At 42.8% G+C, this 17,304-nt stretch overlaps 1 protein-coding gene and 1 long non-coding RNA gene across 7 annotated transcripts in view; one reads left to right on the top strand and one right to left on the bottom strand.

Moving 5' to 3' along the window:
- Window positions 1–382: 382 nt before the first annotated feature.
- LOC311430616 lies at window positions 383–9,246 on the bottom strand. Of its 2 annotated transcripts, none has more exons than XR_014688909.1 (3): window positions 9,059–9,246; window positions 4,539–8,515; window positions 383–607 (listed from the first exon to the last, which is right to left on the bottom strand). It is a non-coding gene; the product is annotated as an uncharacterized lncRNA (long non-coding RNA). The 2 variants fall into 2 exon arrangements; XR_014688910.1 differs by lacking the exon at window positions 383–607 and having other exon boundaries at window positions 668–4,841; window positions 5,648–8,515; window positions 9,059–9,183.
- A 434-nt stretch (window positions 9,247–9,680) lies between these two features.
- The window catches only part of WAC (WW domain containing adaptor with coiled-coil), a 59,091-nt gene continuing 51,467 nt past the window's right edge, over window positions 9,681–17,304 (top strand). For 4 of the 5 annotated variants that reach the window (XM_084507375.1, XM_084507374.1, XM_084507373.1 and 1 more), the window contains exons 1-3: window positions 9,725–9,859; window positions 10,018–10,054; window positions 11,504–11,699. In XM_084507375.1, coding sequence (XP_084363501.1) covers window positions 9,819–9,859; window positions 10,018–10,054; window positions 11,504–11,699 — 274 coding nt within the window. In that variant the 5' untranslated portion in view covers window positions 9,725–9,818. Of the gene's footprint in view, window positions 9,860–10,017; window positions 10,055–11,503; window positions 11,700–17,304 lie in introns of all 5 variants that reach the window. The other variant, XM_084507376.1, reaches the window with a different exon arrangement.

Below are 17,304 nucleotides of genomic sequence, written 5' to 3'. Positions count from 1 at the left end.
GTTGTAAGGACTATATATGGGATAGAATTCAGATCCTGAACCTCAATGCCTAGAAATCCCTTAAAGGATGTTGGTAAAAATGCCTGGTGGTCTCAAATAGACTAATATAAGGTAGTAAGTAGCCTGCTGAAAACAGGCAAAACAGAAGGATCTGTGAAGACAAAGTATTGGAACGAGGTTAGACTTGTGAAAGTAATTTATCATCAACCACCAGCACGGTTCTGTTCCTGTGACCCATCTCCTACAGTCAGCTCCCAAACATCTTTGAGTAAAGGCTTGGAGAAAGCAGGTCTGGAAAGTGGGAGCAGCTGTTCTGGAGCAGGGTTAGTTTGCCATGCTGGGTGTATCCATGGAGAAATGGAAAAATACTTCTACATACCATCATGACACTGCATATGATGTGAAGTATGCATTTATTCAGTTATTTCTCTCCCTGTAACACACAGGTTGAGAACATGTAATCCCGTTATTGCACACCAAACACCAAGCAAGACGTGGGACCCAGGGAAGTGGCAGAGTCAGAGCGTTCAGTTGAGGCTGAAAAAGTGAAGCCTTCGCTTCCAGATCTGTCCCCAGCTTTGGGCAACTTACCAGCAAGTGTCACGGTCTATCAAACAGGATAAAGGTATTAACAATGTTAACATATACACAGACTCATATGCATATGTGTATACGCAATTGTGTATATTTATGTATATACACACAAATATTTGGCATTTATGAACACTTTCTAAAATAAAAAAAAACAGAACAGCATGAACTCAAATCTTGTTTCAGTTAAATATACGTATTTTCCTTCTGATGGTCCCAAAGAAAAGCCATATATTCAAATACACAACATGAATGTGGACTGCAGGGTGCCAAAAACAGCACCATGTGAGGCCTCAGCAGAACGCTTCATTAAAAAACAAAAACAAAAAAGCAAAAGTACACTCCAAATTGAACAAGCAACGCTTGTTGCAAATCGTTTGAAGAACAAAGAGGATCAACAGAATTTGAAACTCAACTGAAAAAGGAGACAGCATTTGACCAGGAACTTGGAGTACTAACTGATGAACACCAACCACTTCCAGGCATGCAGGCTTCCGGGGAGCTTGGGCAGCCACCCGGATTTTCCCCTGTAGCCACGGGTTTTTGAACTGCAACAACTTGAAACAAGAACACTCAGGTCTTCAAAGAAAAGCCCCAGAAGGTAATAGGATTTTAAACAAACATCCTTCACATGGAGCTGTGTGTCACTAGAAGACAAAACTTCCCCAGTGTGAAGGAAAGAAGCAGATTACACTTTTTTTTAGCAAGCCCAATGAATCCTGTGTGCACTCATGAGCCTCCACATCCTTGGTCACTTTTTGGCAGGGTAAATTAACCCTTGCTGCAGGACTGCATCACATGTGCTGCTTCTAATTAGACCTGGGCTTCTACCTTTAGAGCTAAGGACTTTGACTAGGCATCACCAGGTATCCCTTGTGACTGACAGTACGGACTAGGTTTTCTTTTTTTCCAGCTTGCTTCAGGAAACCTGCTTTGACTTGTCTCATAACCCTTTATGATGAGCTGGACTAAGAAAGATGCTCCTCTCTTCCCTTAGGTGGCCGTTCTCTGCTGCACAGGCAGCTCCCCTTTTGTCCCATGCCCCGAAGGATGAAGTACCTATTCCCTTCAAGCTAGCACCAATTCTCCATGAGGGACCAACATTTAATGAACAGTACCTTGGGTTTGTCTGCTACAGCAAACAATGCTGCTTAATATTGCACAGGAAGCAGCACAAATCTCTGACAGGATTTCTGTTACTGAACAACTGCATAAACATACAAAGAATTACTGCTGCCTTTCTGTTTTTTAAACACCTTAAAATACAGTTCAGATGTGAGCACTATATAAAAACACATCATCAGTGCCTAACAATCACACTGATTTTCAAGCCAAGGGTTCTTACTGCACAAGAGAAGAGGCTTTAAAAATGCAAAGCTGGCAGAACACAAAAAAGATTTTGTCTCTGGAACTGAGACTGATAATCATGCCTGATCAGTACAGGTGTCTATCAATGTTACATCAACTTGAAAATAGAACAACAACAAAGAGAATGATAGAATAATAATTAAATCTAACTCTGAGTATGGATAGGTAGGTTTGAAAGCACTAGAAAATAAATTTGCCTTTTTTTAAAAACAAACAAACAAACAAACTACATGTATGTTCAATTGAATCAACTATATGAAGTGGGAAAAAAATAATACAAGTTGCAGATCCATCATGGACTATGATGGAAATAATTTTTAAGTGTTCCTATATACCAGATATCTATGTTAGGAGAAGGAAATCGTCAGGCTCACTACAAAAGCATTCTCATTTTAAATACAAACAAGCACGGTGCTCTGGAGCATGAGAACCTATGCATATGAAACTCAAATAAAATAACACCCATGATGATTAAAATTTAAAGTGATCTATTTTTTACCATATTTTGAAATAAATGTTTAAAATTAAGTGTTAAAAAATGCTGAGCCTCTTCCTTTGCTTTATAGCCACTAGGTAACACTTCCACCTTTTTGATTTAAGCTGGCCGCTGCAGGAAGCTGTGTGCCTGTCTCTAGAAAGATACAAATGAAAAAACTCAACACTATTGTAAATGCTTCAGAGACAAGTGCAAGTATTCTACAAAACAGGAGTGGAGGTAAGCAGAGGGGAGAAATCATCCCATATAACTTCAGGTGCCTTGGAGTGAGATGTGTGCCAGGGACACCGAAGCTCCCATTCCAGTCAGAGGAACCACGACCGGTCCCACCTCCAGAGGGCGATTGATCCGACTTCTCTCCCAGACCTCTTCCTGAACGTGATGGATCTGTGCTACAGATGCCCATTTTGCTCAGGACGGAAGAATCCTATTCCAAGCACTTTACTTCCCCCTTTCTGATGTGCAAATCAGGCATACTGACAAATAGTGCTGGCTTTGAACGGTGTAGCAAGACAGAGGCTTGCGACAATCACGGTGCAAAGATTTGACACCATCATTTTCAGTCCTACAGCTCAGAAAGACATCCAAGCCTGCACTAAAATTGGCTGTCTGATCTACCGTACTGGCAACTGTGGTGCATCTGTAGCCTCGTCTTGCAGAAGTAGACAAAAGATGCAGATTTTAGTGCTCTACAAGATCTTGTGAAACTACTTTTCAAACTACTACAAAACAAAACTGCTTTTTACTAGCCTTACCTCTTCTAAAAATCACATTTTCATAAAATTAAACTACAACACTTCACTCCTTTTCACACAAATCCCATAAGCTAAAGCCATGAAATAATATGTAACTCTCCTGCAAGCCTGAACCTCTCTGTAATGTCATATTAATAGCTAACATGCACATAAATTGTGTCACCTACACACATCTGTTGTGTTGTGTTTTTTTTTTTTTAATGTTGGATATTGAGTAAGACTTGGTCTGAAAAACAACTGAGAAATACAACAATCAAGGAAAACACAGGGACAACTGAAATGAAAGGCAGATTTATAAAGTAGCAAGGGACAAAGAGCAAAGTAACAGCAACTCTCAGTTTTAAAAGACGTGTAGAGCACTTACCCGAGAGGCAGATGCAGCGCCGTACCCCTACCCACACAATCACAATGACTGACAAAGCAAGCGGAGCACAAACTGAACCTAAGGCTAATCTGTCCTTCTCCTGATAAGTAAACAGATATAAATATCTGTATTTAAACACACATACATTAAAAAAATCTCAATAAACTCGCTGATTTTAGGAAAGCTTCCACATCCATACACATCTTTAAAAAAGCAACCAAATCAATATTAATGAATTTACTCTCACTCACAACTAAAAAGATGGGGGGGAACCTTGTAAAAGGAATAAACTGTTTTACCTAATTCATACATAACCCGGCAGTCCAGGAACCTCTCAAGCTGAGCGATAACTTCAGCAACTGCTGCAAACTCCAAGTTAAGGATAATTTCAGCACCTGCCATGAGCTACATCTCCTAATTCAAATTTCTCCTAACAAGTAAAACCACCTAAGGAGTATTAGGTACTGGTCTTCTGTTCAGGACTCACCTAGATGGTGAATTAACTGTAGACATTCAATCCTTTTTCTCATTGTCTTTGAGTTTTCTTGTTCCAGAATACGGGTGTCTTGTTCCAATTACACTTAATCCGTTTGGAATAAATCTCACTCACACCACAAGCTCTAGATGGACCTGAGATACCGAATTCTGGAACTGCATTTTAAGACCCAGTCATCTGGTTAATTATAACTTGCCTCATTGTTTGAATGATCAATTCTTTGGGCATCTGAAATTCTGTCTAGTCTTGGGAAACAAACCTATTGCACTCACAAAGTAAAAAAAAAAAAAAAAAAAGCAACATACATTCCTCAAGATCAATGTGACATCCATTCCAAGGGCATCAAATAAACTGACAGACTCTGGGTTCTTTGTAAAACCCAGCAGTTCACTGATCGCTGTTCCTAAAAGAGCTGCCAGGGTCAGAAGTAAAGGAACGTGTCTGGCATGGGGCTGGCAGAACACTTACCCAAGGAGCTGGAAGCTCAGACGGACAGACTCTCTCACATCTGGGGGATTTGAAGCGTCACCTCGCTCAAGTGGCTGCTGGTTGGATCCTGTGCTATTCTGGAGAGCTCTCTCTGCAGCCTCCCGTTGGAAACGGCCACTGAGTGGCTGAATGTGCCAGTTTGGCCAGAAAGAAGTAAAGAGCCAGAAAGAGGAAGAAAAAGGCAGGTTGCCCTGCTTGTGGTCAACCTCAGTTGATTTCCACGTTTCCATGTATCAGGGAGCAGGAGATGCAGGCTGTAACTCAGTACAAGCACAGTTTGAGCTGAAACAGAAATTAAGAGGTCAGCCTCCATTTCTGTCAGGCACCCTTAACCTTCTGGCTTTGCAAGCACTCCACATCCACATTTCCTCTTTACTTACCACCCCAAAAATTAGCACTCATCCCAGCCCACTCAGCCCTTTTCCTGGTAACGTGGTTAGCAAAAGCTGCGTGTGTGGAGGTATCTGAATAGTGAGCATCCCCGCAGAGCTACGGATTGAGTGACTGCTTGTACCTGGGGCTTCCGCCAGTGGTTTGTGTAACCACCTCCACACAGAGAATTCCTTTCCGCATACCACCCAAAAGCAGTTTCTCTGGTAACCACCAAACACCATCGTAAATAATAAACTCTGTTTACTTGGCAGGAGTCAATACTCAAACAGTTTGAAAAGCCTGTTGATCACTAGAGCTTTACGTGGTAAGTACACACTGCAGCGTGGTTGTAAAAGCTGGGAGTCATCACCTCTCCTCCAGCTAAGTACTGGTATTGGGAAGCCAGCTGGAAGAGCCACTACCTCCATTCAGGAAATGAGCCCAGAGCTCTGCCTGCATTTCACAGGAGCTCTGAATCAAGCACAGATATGAATTTCATAAACAGCATCTCCTCACAAACCAAATAAGCTGCAAGACACCCTGAGCAGCACTTCAGACCCAGCACTACTGTTTGCTAACCTGAACTTTGTCATTAAAGTCCCTAGCTTGCAACAGTCAAGTAACTTATGGAATCTAATCCTGAAGGCCATGCAAAATCAACGTAGAAAAGTAAGTTAGGAACAAATATGATGCTTTAGATTTATAACCAGTCTTACTTCAGGTAGTGTCTTTCACAAGCCAGCCCCACAGAGCTGCTGTGATCTCCAGATTATCATTTCTCTTCTCGAAGTGTCTTAATTCACGTCTTCTGAACAAACTGAAGCTGTTTAAGAAAATCTGTCAAGATTTGTAAGTATACCAGACAATCGATAAAAATACAGAAGACCTACACACCTGAAAAAGGTTTATGACTTCAATAAAAAGATACACTGCATTCCTTTGGGTCAGTACAGAACACAACGGCAGGAGCCATTCTTAAGCACCATTCTGCAGGTGCACTTCACAACGACTGCCTCACTTGGAAGCTATTCCACGATGAACAAGCTCTGGAGATAGGCTATTATTGCTCCCCATTTGTGAATCTGAGTTTAAACAGAAAATTTACAGATTGGGACTACTGAAAGAGATCTAATAACAGCTTCACTTCTTATCTGAAATTTGAGAGGCGCAATGGAAGTAAATATTAGCTAACAGTTATATTCCCCCTTGATTTTGTAACTTTAAAAAAAACACATCTCAAGTTGCAATTGCAGTTGAGCTACGCTTTGTGGTAATAAAGGTTGTGAGGTAGATATCTTTAAAGACTTACAATGCATCCCCCAAAGGTTTTAACATCCTAAATAAAGTAATGAGAGACATTAGTTATAGTACAGGATTACTTGGAAATAAACCAGTAATTACTGAATTACTGTCTGAGATGGATAACACAAGAAATTAACTGTACTGCTCTTTGTAAACTTTCCCCGGTAAAAGCTGTTTTTAAAGTAGACAATTTCAAGCTCCCTTTCAGTTAATGAAGTGAACCCAATTACACGTGCAACTTTTAAAAAAAAAAACAAGTCCTTGCTATTTAGTTAGTACCTTTCAGAGACATCCTATTGCGATGTAATTACTACCATGACCAGACCAAGGGGAAAGAGAATGCCAAGATACATCCAGTCAAATCACCTTTCTGCTACTAAAAGAAAAACATTTTTGCTTTTATGCTTCAGTTCAGTATAAACAAGGGTGCCATGAATAGGGTGGTACTACAACTGTAACAGCACTCCTGAGGTTCTCTCATTTTACCACCTCAGCGTTACTCAGGGGAAGCCAGTGGAAACGCTACACAGTTGTTGATTAGCTCCCTCACACTAATCCCTGCTGCAAAAGACGGAGCAATCAGAAGGATATAAAATTTGCTTATAATTATTGGTGAAGAGCCGTTACCGAAACCATTCACATCTGCATACCCTTTATACTCGCACCTGAGAGACACATGGTTATCAAGTAGGGAAACTGCAATTGCACTTGTTTCAATTCAGTGAATTGTTACAGAATGAAGATTTGACTTACAAAGCAGATTAAAGTTGCTGCTAAATGTGAATGAGCAGGACAAAATTCATGCGCTTACACAGAGAGACTTAGTGACTTCTAGATATAAGAAACAGGACTGAGATCTTTGCCAGTTTGGAGTCCTCCTCCCAAGGCTCTGAACTACGTACCTCATCCATAAGAATGGATAACAGCTGCCCATCTACCTCCAATCTCTTTTTTTCTTTTTAAGTTCCATTTTTATTTATTTCTCTAAATTCCACGTTGTTCACTCTTCTTTACAATCTCTTTTATAGTTGGCCTTAGTATACATGGTGTATCTATAGCTGCTTGTAGTGCTGTGCCTTGCAAGCAGGGAGCATGTACTTGTACCTAAACCTTTCACCAGTGTGACTCCTTTCTATACAAGGTTTTTGAGTATAGCTTCAGAAAATGCACGAACCATGTGGATTCTTACGGTTTAACCTTCCATACCCTGCACTATGCATGTTTTCTTACCTTAACTGAATTCCAGGTAGGAGATGACTGTAAACACTGACTGTCTTTGTGCATGCAACCGAAAGAAACCTCCAAACCCCTTAAAAGGAGGGAGCTAAGTAGCTGGTTCCTAAGTATTTGGTCCCTAAGTACTCAGAAAGTGAAAAGAAGTATTATCTGATTTACTTGCATCCATTAGTTTTACAATGGTTGTCTCCTAGCTGGGCAAGTAGGGAAAAGAAAAAAAGGGCAGGGAAGGCAGGTGGGGGTAAAAGATCTGTCGAGATTTAAAGTAATATTCAGGCATTCAGTAGCAACCACCTGAAGCTCAACAGTAAAATGTTTTTTTTTTTTTTCCTGTATTTCAGAATAGCCTTGAAACATCACCACGTAAAAAACTGACAGCCTCAAATCTGCCTCAACTACATATTTGCAATAACTTTGCAGTGATTTAAGTGACTATATAGATTTTGTTAATAACAAAACATCAACTTTATTTCATCTATTTAATCTACATTTTTTCCTAACGCATTTAAAAGCCATGGGAATTGTATAGAAAGGTTGAAGGGAAAGTCCCTCTCTATTTGCACTGCTGAGGTAGAGTTCTGTGGCTAGCCACGTCTCACCTAGCAGAATTTTAGTACTTTGGATTCCAAACACTTGACAGTTTCACGTTACATTACTTTTCAGTTCTGGGGTATGCTTTAAGTCTCCCACCTCCTTCTTCAGGACATTAAGCAAAGTTCTAGAACTATCCAAAATCTTCATGTAAGCGGTTTCAGCTTCGTTAAGAATTTTACTAAGATCATTCCGTAAAGCTATCTTCTGGTCCAGGTTTTCACACACATGCTCCAATTGTTCATTCAGGGCTTGAATTTCATGCTGGAGCTTATTTTTTTCCTCTTCTGCTTGCTGGATTTGTTTGTTCAGCTCCTCTTTTTGCATACATAAGTCTTCAATGTATTTTACCAGCTCGTTATTGTAACCCTGAAGAATAGCTCCCGGCTGAGTCATCCTCCACTCCTGTGCCCGAGCTCTGCCACGGCTTCTTCTTGGCAACAGCCTTCTGCACCCTAACAAAGGGAAACAAGGAGAAAATGGAAAGTTCTGTAACTGTTAGTGTGTATAATGTGATGATAAGGCTGAGACAGGGTGAGGATACGCTGTTAAAGGTTTATACACTGGTTTTGAGGTGGGCCATGCTGTGTCCCTTGGTGGAATGGGGGCAAGACAAAAGGCAGAGAGGGCTGAGCAGGGGGGCTGAACAAGCACAGCCAGCAGCACCCACATGTTTTTAAACAAAATAAGGGGAATAACGGGTCTCCCCTCGCCCCCAGAACCCAAATTTACCACAACCCACCCAATCTGACCCCCCCAGCCCCTCCCAGCCCCACCACCCCCCTCCCAACCACCCCTCCCGAGCCCCCAGCGCCCCTCTCCCCACCCCCCTGAGGGGGGGACGCTGAAGCAGCGCAGCCCCCCAGGGACATCTTACAATCACCTCCTCCCCGCCGGCCGCCTCCTGGCCGCGGCCGCGCCGCGCACAAAATGGCTCCTGCCTATACATCAAGTCCCCGGGCGGAAGGGGAGGCGAGCCGGGACCTTCCCTTTCCTACCTCACAGCCGGAGCCGGTCCTTTATGGGCGCCCCATCGCTGCCCCCCGCCGCCTCTTGTGGTCCCCTCAGCGCCGCCCCGTCAACGGCCGCGCCGAGTGGGGCGGCGGAAACAGCCGAGCGCTTCCGAAGGGTGGGGGGGGGTGGAAAATAACACGAGCCCTCGCTCCGGAAACGGCCGATGTTTTCCGAAGACAGGTAGCGCTCGGGAGAGGAGGGCGGGGGGAGGGAGCGGCGGAAAGAGCCGATGGTTGCCGAAGGGCGGGGAGCGGGGGGCGTGGGGCTGGGCGAAGGCAGCCGATGTTTGCCGAAGGCAGAGTCGCCCGAGAGCAAAGGGGACAGCGGGGACGGCGCGCGGCGGAAAGAGCCGAAAAGAGCCGACGTTGCCCGAGCGCGGCGGCGCCCGCGTTTCCCGGATGTAGTTGGAGGAGCGGCGGCGGCGGCGGCGGGCGGCGCAGCGGGGGGAGGAGGCGGCCGCGGCGGCTCCCACAGCGGCGGCCTCGGCGCTCCGGGGGCGTCTGAGCGGGCACGGGGCCGAGCTGCCGGCGTCTGGAGGAGGAGGAGGAGGAGGAGATGGGCCCGTGAGCGCTGCTCGCAGCCCAGCCCAGCCGCTCCCCCCCCCCCCGCCGTGCTCTGCCTGCCTGCCCCCGGTGAGGCGGAGCGCTGCCTCCCCCTCCTCCTCCTCCCCCCTCGGCGCCCGTGGCCCGGCCGCGGCCGTCGCCTGCTGGTGCCCTCACACTCACGCACACAGGCCGGGCATTGATGGTAATGTATGCGAGGAAACAGCAGAGACTCAGTGATGGGTAAATCCCTTCCTCCTCCTCCTCCTCCTCCTCAGGCCCCCGGCCCCTCCGCCATGTTGTGGGCCCCCCCCCACCCCCCCCCCCCTTTGCCCCGGGGCCGCCTCCTCCTAACGCCTCTCTGTTTTCTCTCTCTTTTCTCTCTCCGTTTCTCTCTCCAGCTGTCACGACCGCAGGGGGGACTCGCAGCCCTACCAGGTACCTGCAGCGCCGGCCGCTAGGCCCGGGAGGAGGAGCAGGGGAGGGGAAGGAGGGGAAGGGGGGGGGGGGGGAGCTACTCCAGCCCAGGCTTCGGCCGCCGCCGCAGGCCGCGCCGCCCCACGGCAGCCCGGAGGGGGGCCCGGAGGCCTGAGGGGGTGGTGAGGGGCCGGGGGGAGGCTGCCCGAGGAGGGGACGGGGCTGCGGAGCTGCTGCGAGGCCGCCGGGGCCGGGCCGAGGAGGAGAGGCCTAGTGCGGGCCGGGCCGGGCTCGGGCCTAGAGGCGGGGAGGGGCGGGAGAGCGGCTCGGGGTCGGCGGCGGAGGAGCGGAGCCCCCGGGGGGAGGTGAGTGGGGGCCTCCCAAAAACAAAAGGAGGCTTGTTCCACCCCCCCGCCCCCCTCTTCTTTAGCCCTTTCTTCGCCCCAAAACTGCGGCTGTGGGTTGAAACCTGAGCAGGGCTCGATTGGAGACCCTGAGTAACTTGAAGGGGGGGGGTGTGTGAGGGTTAATTTCGACGGTTGCCAGCTGCTGGGCTCCTTCGCCGAACATCAGAGCCTTGAGCTGCTGGCAATAACCTGGATTTCCGTCAGGCAGGTGCTGTATTCCTCTGCCTTGGCTATGGGGAAAAAAAAAATCGGTTCTCAGGGTGTGAATGTGGGGAATGCTGCGTGTGGTGATATCCCTCTCCTTAGGGCACATAATGGAAGTGTTTTATTACATTTCTGGGTATTTGTGCCACCGTGAAGAGCAATCTGACAGTCCAGGGCAGCTGTCAGTGACAGTTCATGTAAATGTAAACACTTGCCCCTCAGAAGCTCAAGCTGCAAAATGAAGCACGTCAGAGAGAAGCAGAACATGTCATTTTTGGTAAACGTTTTAAAGTTAATTCGTCAAGTTACATGTTCCCCAAATTGTCAAGTTACACGCTCCCCAAACTCTAGATTTTTATTACATCTGTTACCAGGTTGCTAGTACTGAAATCTACCTCACAAAAGTTAAAGGTAGAGGTGAAACTGAGCACCCTCGATTACAGTCTGGAGGACATATTCAAAGTTTACACTGATTCAATGCAACTTTCTGTTTATTCTCTTAATATCAGCAGAACTTGTGCTTCTCCCAGAAGTGTCAGAAGTACTGCAGCCTATGTACTGCTGAAAGTATGCAGTCCATCACTGGAAAGATAAAGAAATTAGGTCCAAACTAACAGCAGTTGTTAACTTTGGATCATGGTGGGAGCAAATGGTTTGAGTTCTAATTACAGAACTTGTTGCTTTAATGTAGGTAATTAAAATTAGAAAGGCTAATGTTGATTAATAAATGGGAAATGAAAAATTAATTACCTTTAAAAGTATTTTGGAAAGAGGTCTAAAATTTAGATCTGATGTTAATTTTTTTCTGTGACTTTCTGTCTAATGTCAATGCCTGCTCTCTTGCCATCTTCTGTTACAGGCTCTTAAGTACTCATCCAAGAGTCACCCCGGTGGTGGTGATCACCGTCATGACAAGATGCGAGACACCACAGATCCTTCACCACCAAATAAAATGTTGCGGCGCTCTGATAGCCCTGAAAACAAATACGGTGACAACACAGGGCACAGTAAAGCAAAAAGTGTGCATACTCACAGAGTTAGAGAGAGGGATGGTGGTGAGTTATCTTTAACCTTTATTTAAGCAATTACTAATCCTCATAAGTATCAAAATTGAGCAGTTACCACTCAGGTGAAGGGAACATTGCAGTAAATGGTATGCCTTGATGCTTGGAAAACTACAGAGAAACCAAAATGCATGTTTCTTTGGAAGCAGTCATTTTGGCAGTATAATACCTATTGATTTTCTTATTTTTACAGGTGTAGGAGTTTCTGTTTGGATCATAAAGCTTATATAAACTTTTCCTTTTTTAAATTAGCAAGTCTGACTTATTTTAGACATGGAGCAACATTCAATAATGTGAAATGGTATTCTAGATTATTTTTCACTAGCGTTGCTGTCTTAGAGACTATAACATTGCTGTTTTAACATAATTTTGTGTATTGTAACGCTCTAGTATGGCGTTTATCCTCTGAAACACATAACTACATAAAAAGGAAGAAAAGCTTCATATTTAGATGCTGTGTAGAATTCTTAACAATCTTAGAATGATAAAGATAGTTCTTAGAATCCCTCTTGGCAGAAGCTTAGAGTCAGTCAGCTCACCTGTCTTTTTACAGGGCATGATAGATAGTAGTAACATGCACAGATATTTCTTAACTGATACTATTTTCTATCCCTGCCTCCTAGAAACAGGAAAGAATAGGATTTTCCTTTTAATAAAAGATGTAACAGCTATAGTTTAGAAAATTGTGCTTACTGACTGAATTTGGAAGCCTGTTCCCAGTTTTGTAAGTATTCTAACTTGATATGAAGAACAAATATAAAGTATTCCAGTAGAGAACTTGGAACAAAGAAGCATTGATTCAAAGTTCCATATAAAGTTAACAATCTGTGATGTACGGATATATTTATGCTGCAGGATTGTTACTTGTAATAGTTTAAGTAAAATGTCTGGAAGTCCCGTTTAGAATATACTAGTTCACTACCACAAGGATATTTATGGTATCCAAGTGTTCTTATACTTCCTAATTTTTCTCCTTTTTTGGATTAATACGGAGGCTCTGTAGACCATTGATAATGTGATACGGTTCTGTAGAAGAATTACAAAAACATACATCTTCTGTTAGTACGCTGGTTTTCATTATATTTGATCATACTTGAAGGCGTAGGAATCTCACAATCAAATGCATGTGTAAAACTGGTAGGCTGCTGTTCTGTGCTACTTTCCAAGACACAAATCGGCCTTCTCTTTCCTGTTCACCTGTCTGAAGATATTCGTCCTACATACTCCTGTAATTCTGCTGAGTTTTGCTACAATCAGTAATTTTTTTGTTTCAGTGCAGCTACGTTTAGTGGAGTTACGCATATATGAAAACATCTGGAGGATGAGGCTCTATATGGGGAGCACATTTGCTTATTTGAGTACTGAAACTGTTTTTAAGGATAGGAAAGATATTCTGAAGTTCTCACTGAGTCTGGCTGGATTGAATAGCTGGTAAATGACCTGATGTGTGGGTGTTCACAGTAATGATGGAGGAAAATGAAATATTTGTAGTTCTGTAAGTGTAAGGAACACTTAGAAACTTACTGCCCCTTCTCCTTACTAAGGCTGCAAACACAATTAAAAAAAATTCTGTATTCTGATCTGAAAGTGCTTCTGTCTACATTGTATGTTAGTAGACTAGGAGAAGGAAGTAGTCTTAAACAGTTTGAGGGAAGTTAGTAATTCTGAAACATAAGCATCTGTAATGGAACGGCTAAGTGATTTGTGTGTGTGTGTGCTGTTAATAAGGTTAGTTTGGTGCCAGTTTAAGGGTTTCAGAACATAATCAAAACAACCAAAGTTGTGTTAAGCACAACGCGTTGTATATAGTAAACCAAAGTTGAGCAGGTATGGGCAGGAGGATGTTAACTTTGTCTTCCAGAGTAACTACATACAGGTTTGCACTTGTTGGTTCTTTTTTTCTGTCCCACTGTGATTTATTGAATCTTTCTGTCAGTATGAATTGAAGGTAGGTGTTAGAATGTAGGTAAATGTGGACGTTTGCACGTTGCTAATATCCAAAAGACATCATCCAATAATTTACCATGCCCTCTGTCTGCTGAATTGCACTGAGGTACTGTTTGTTGTTGTAATATTCACACAGTTTTGCAGGTGCAGACGTACAAGGGAGAAAAAGGAAAAGTCTGTCTTTGTTTAAATGAGCAGGTAACAAATTTTTAAAAAGCTAAAAATTTTCTTCGAAGTGCTAGTGTGACTTTCTTACATCATCAGTGTAAAATAGGTTTGGTTGTGTTCTTCTTGTAGTTGCCCTGCGTTACTTTAAAATGAGGTGCTTGATTCGTAACTACTAAAAAGATATTATTGCCTTCCTGTTATTTAGCTGAACTTACCAAAACAAATCACAATGAAAAATCTCCAGTATTTATTTCCCCAAACTGCATTAAAGCCCCAAACAAACCATCTGTTTTTCTCTCATCCCTTAGAAAACAAAACAAAAATGTGGAGTGTTACTGCTGAACAGAAAGCTGAATTAACCGAACCTGCTCCCTTTCAAGTTAATCTTTGAGAAGTCATTCCTGTATAACCCTTACTAAGTTTTGCTGTGAAGTGATAAAAAAGATACACCAGTACAGCATGCTGATTGGTATTTCAGACTCATTTAGTCATGACTGGTTCACTTTTTTGTGGTAAATACAGAACTGGCTAAGTGTAATTTAAAGATTTGAGTGGACGCATATAAAATGTAAGAGCTATAATTAAATTGATTTCAAATGAATACCTCAGAAATGGTAGAACCTCCCACTGCAAACAGCTTTGGTACCTGTGTAAAGGTATTTGTCATCATCCCTTATTTTTGTAGTATTTGTAGCAGCATCTTTTGTGTTCGTAGAACTGTATCCATGGTGAGAAATTTCGCCGCTTACAATTAAGGCTTTAAAACTTGGGTTGGGGTAGGCCCTCCATACTGATACAGTGCAAACAAAGCATTTTTCAGAGTTGCTTACAGCATGGTTTCTGTGGAAAGAGACTACGTACAGAGACGGGAGGTTCTCTGGAGAGGGACTTCGAAGTGTACCTTGTACTAATCCTAAAACTTGCAAGTTTTTGTCACATCCCTGCTTTCCAAAGAGAACTGGTAAGTCTAGCATGTAAAAGTGCTGGATTAACTTTGGTCTTGCCTTCAGGTCCCCGTGCATGGGGATATTGTCCCTGTGTGCAGGGGTTTGAAACATAATGAACAGCTCCCCCCTTCTCTGTATCTCTTATTTCTAGGTCAGCTGCTATAGGCAAGTGCGGAGTTTGAAGAGATTAGGAGTCCTGTGAGACCAATTCAAGTGTGAAGTTCCTTAACAGTAACAAATAGGGAATTACAGCTGGCATTGTTTACAGGGAATAGAAGTATGAAGGGCCTTGCAGAAGGGGAAGAGTGTTTCCATTAAAAAGAAAAGGGAAATACAAAGATTTTAGCATTCCCGTGCCCAAGGATGGTGGATGATCCTTGTAGGCCTTTTCAAAGCTATAAAGGAAGTGATAATATCGGTGTAAAAGTACAGGAAAGAAAGCAAAGAGGTCAGATGTGTAGGGTAGCTTTGGGAATGCTGTGAGGGGGAAGGGTGTGTGTATGTGTGTGTGTATACACATTATTTAGGAGTAAGAATTGCAAGATGTGGCTTTCACGTTGTTGTTTTGTTTTGTTTTCCTTCTGAAGTTTCTTCCTACTGAAATACATGTGCCAGAAAGACCAACTAATGATAGAAAAGATACTTAGCAAAACTTCTTGGGGGGGGGGAAAAAAAAGAGTGCAGTTTAACCAAATATACTCAGTTGTTTATTATAGTGAAGAAAATGCTGAGTATTTTGTTGCGTTTATATTTGAGACGTTGGAAATGTATGTTTACTTCATGTTATGATCATAATAAATTGTTTAACATCAATGGAGAACATTAGTATGCACAGCATGATTTTTTTTAGCTGGATTGTATGCTGTGTATGCTATTTTCATAAAATTTCATTGTAACTAGTGATACTGAAGTTCCAAAATACCACTGAACTTTAGTGAATATTTCTTTTGCATGCTTTTTTTAATTGTCAAGAGCACTCTCAGTAACAACTCCCTCTGCTCTGTGATACAGTTCTAACATTCAAAATGCTACAGCTAGCAGGGCCTGAATGGGATATTTTATGAGTCCCTAGTTTTATGGAATTGCTGCTGGGAGCTTCTGTCATGAATTGTTTTCGTGCTTTGTTTCCAGTGGTTCCTGAAGGAGTTCAGAATGCTCGTTGCAAAAGGAACACGGAACAGCTGGAAGCAGGAAGCTCAGCTTTCCTTTCCTGTGTGAGCAACGCTCACAGGAGAGGAGGACAAGAAGCTGGCATTTGAAAAATAAACTATAAATAATAAATAAATGGATAAATTAGCACGATCGTTGACCACCAGTCAGAAATGAACAGGGCATTAGGGCAGGTGCAAGAGTCAAGTGCTACCTGTGCAGCACTTGCTGCAGAGAGGAAATTACAGGACTGCTGGAAAGAGGGAAGTCTGAGAAGAGTGAATCATAGTGGAGGGTTGAGTCACTGTTAACTGCTGTTGAAGTTATTATTCATTACTATGAAAACAGTTCTCTCACAGTAACCGTGAGATAGCTGGGATGAGAGAAGTCTGTGATCCAAATGAGCATGGATCATCCCTGAAACATGCTTTGAAAGCTGCATCCCACCCCAACATAAAAGTGTTTTTTAAAATAAATAACAAAATAAAAAGAAACTCTGCTACTTACTGCTAGTAGTTTGGATGGCTCTGATGGAGGTGGGATTTTTTTCCCTTTTATTATTATTATTTTTAATTAAAATATTTGTTTCCAGAACCCGTTAGTACTTCAGCTTTTCTCTGAATTATAGACAAATGCACACACACAAAGGACAGAAAAAGTCGATTTCTGTGGCTTTCTAGTTTTGGATAAAAGCTTGCTTTCTTCTTTCACTAATATTAGTACCTTCAATTGGTTGCACTTAATTTTAAGAGTTTGTTTCAAAACTTGGAAATTGTAGATAGAGGATAACTTCACTCTGTATGTTTGGCAACATTTCTGATTTTTTTTCTGTATTTTTTGCTGGATTTGCTGGGTTTTGTTTTTTTTTTTTTTTTCCTTCTTCTGTGAGAATCTCTAATAGAAAAATGGAAAGTGTGATAATGGAGTCACAGTGAGTGATATAACTTCTGTATGCACTTCCTTTAGTTTTGAAGTGCAAAATGTCAATGACAAATTGCTTTTAGTTTTTAATATGTATCATTGATGCATAAAAAGTGTTCCTTTGTGTTGAGTTTACTTACGGTCCTGCTTTCTGAAGGTATGCTCCTAGCCTTAGCCTATATATTCCACTTCTGCAAACTGTTGCCTGGGCTTTTGAACTTGTACTTTTGGCTTGCTTTTCTGAAAATGAGAAGCAGCAACGAAAACTGGTAGTTTCTGATGAGTTGCCTGCTGCCAGGCAGTAGTAAAGATAGCAATTTACAAATTATGTTTGTTTTTTCTTTAATTTTTTTTTTTCTGGAATCGCTTTGTACTGTGCAATGGCCCCTGCTTAAAGTTAGTTCCTGAACTGCTGGTTGTGACAGTGTTTTCTGTGAGAGGAAATAGTGTTTATTCACAATTTA

This window comes from Aythya ferina (assembly GCF_964211825.1).
Source record: "Aythya ferina genome assembly, chromosome: 2".
Taxonomy (NCBI): Eukaryota; Metazoa; Chordata; class Aves; order Anseriformes; family Anatidae; genus Aythya; species Aythya ferina.
The sequence above is the reverse complement of the archived record's forward strand: the minus strand, read 5'-3'. Positions and strand labels throughout refer to the sequence as shown.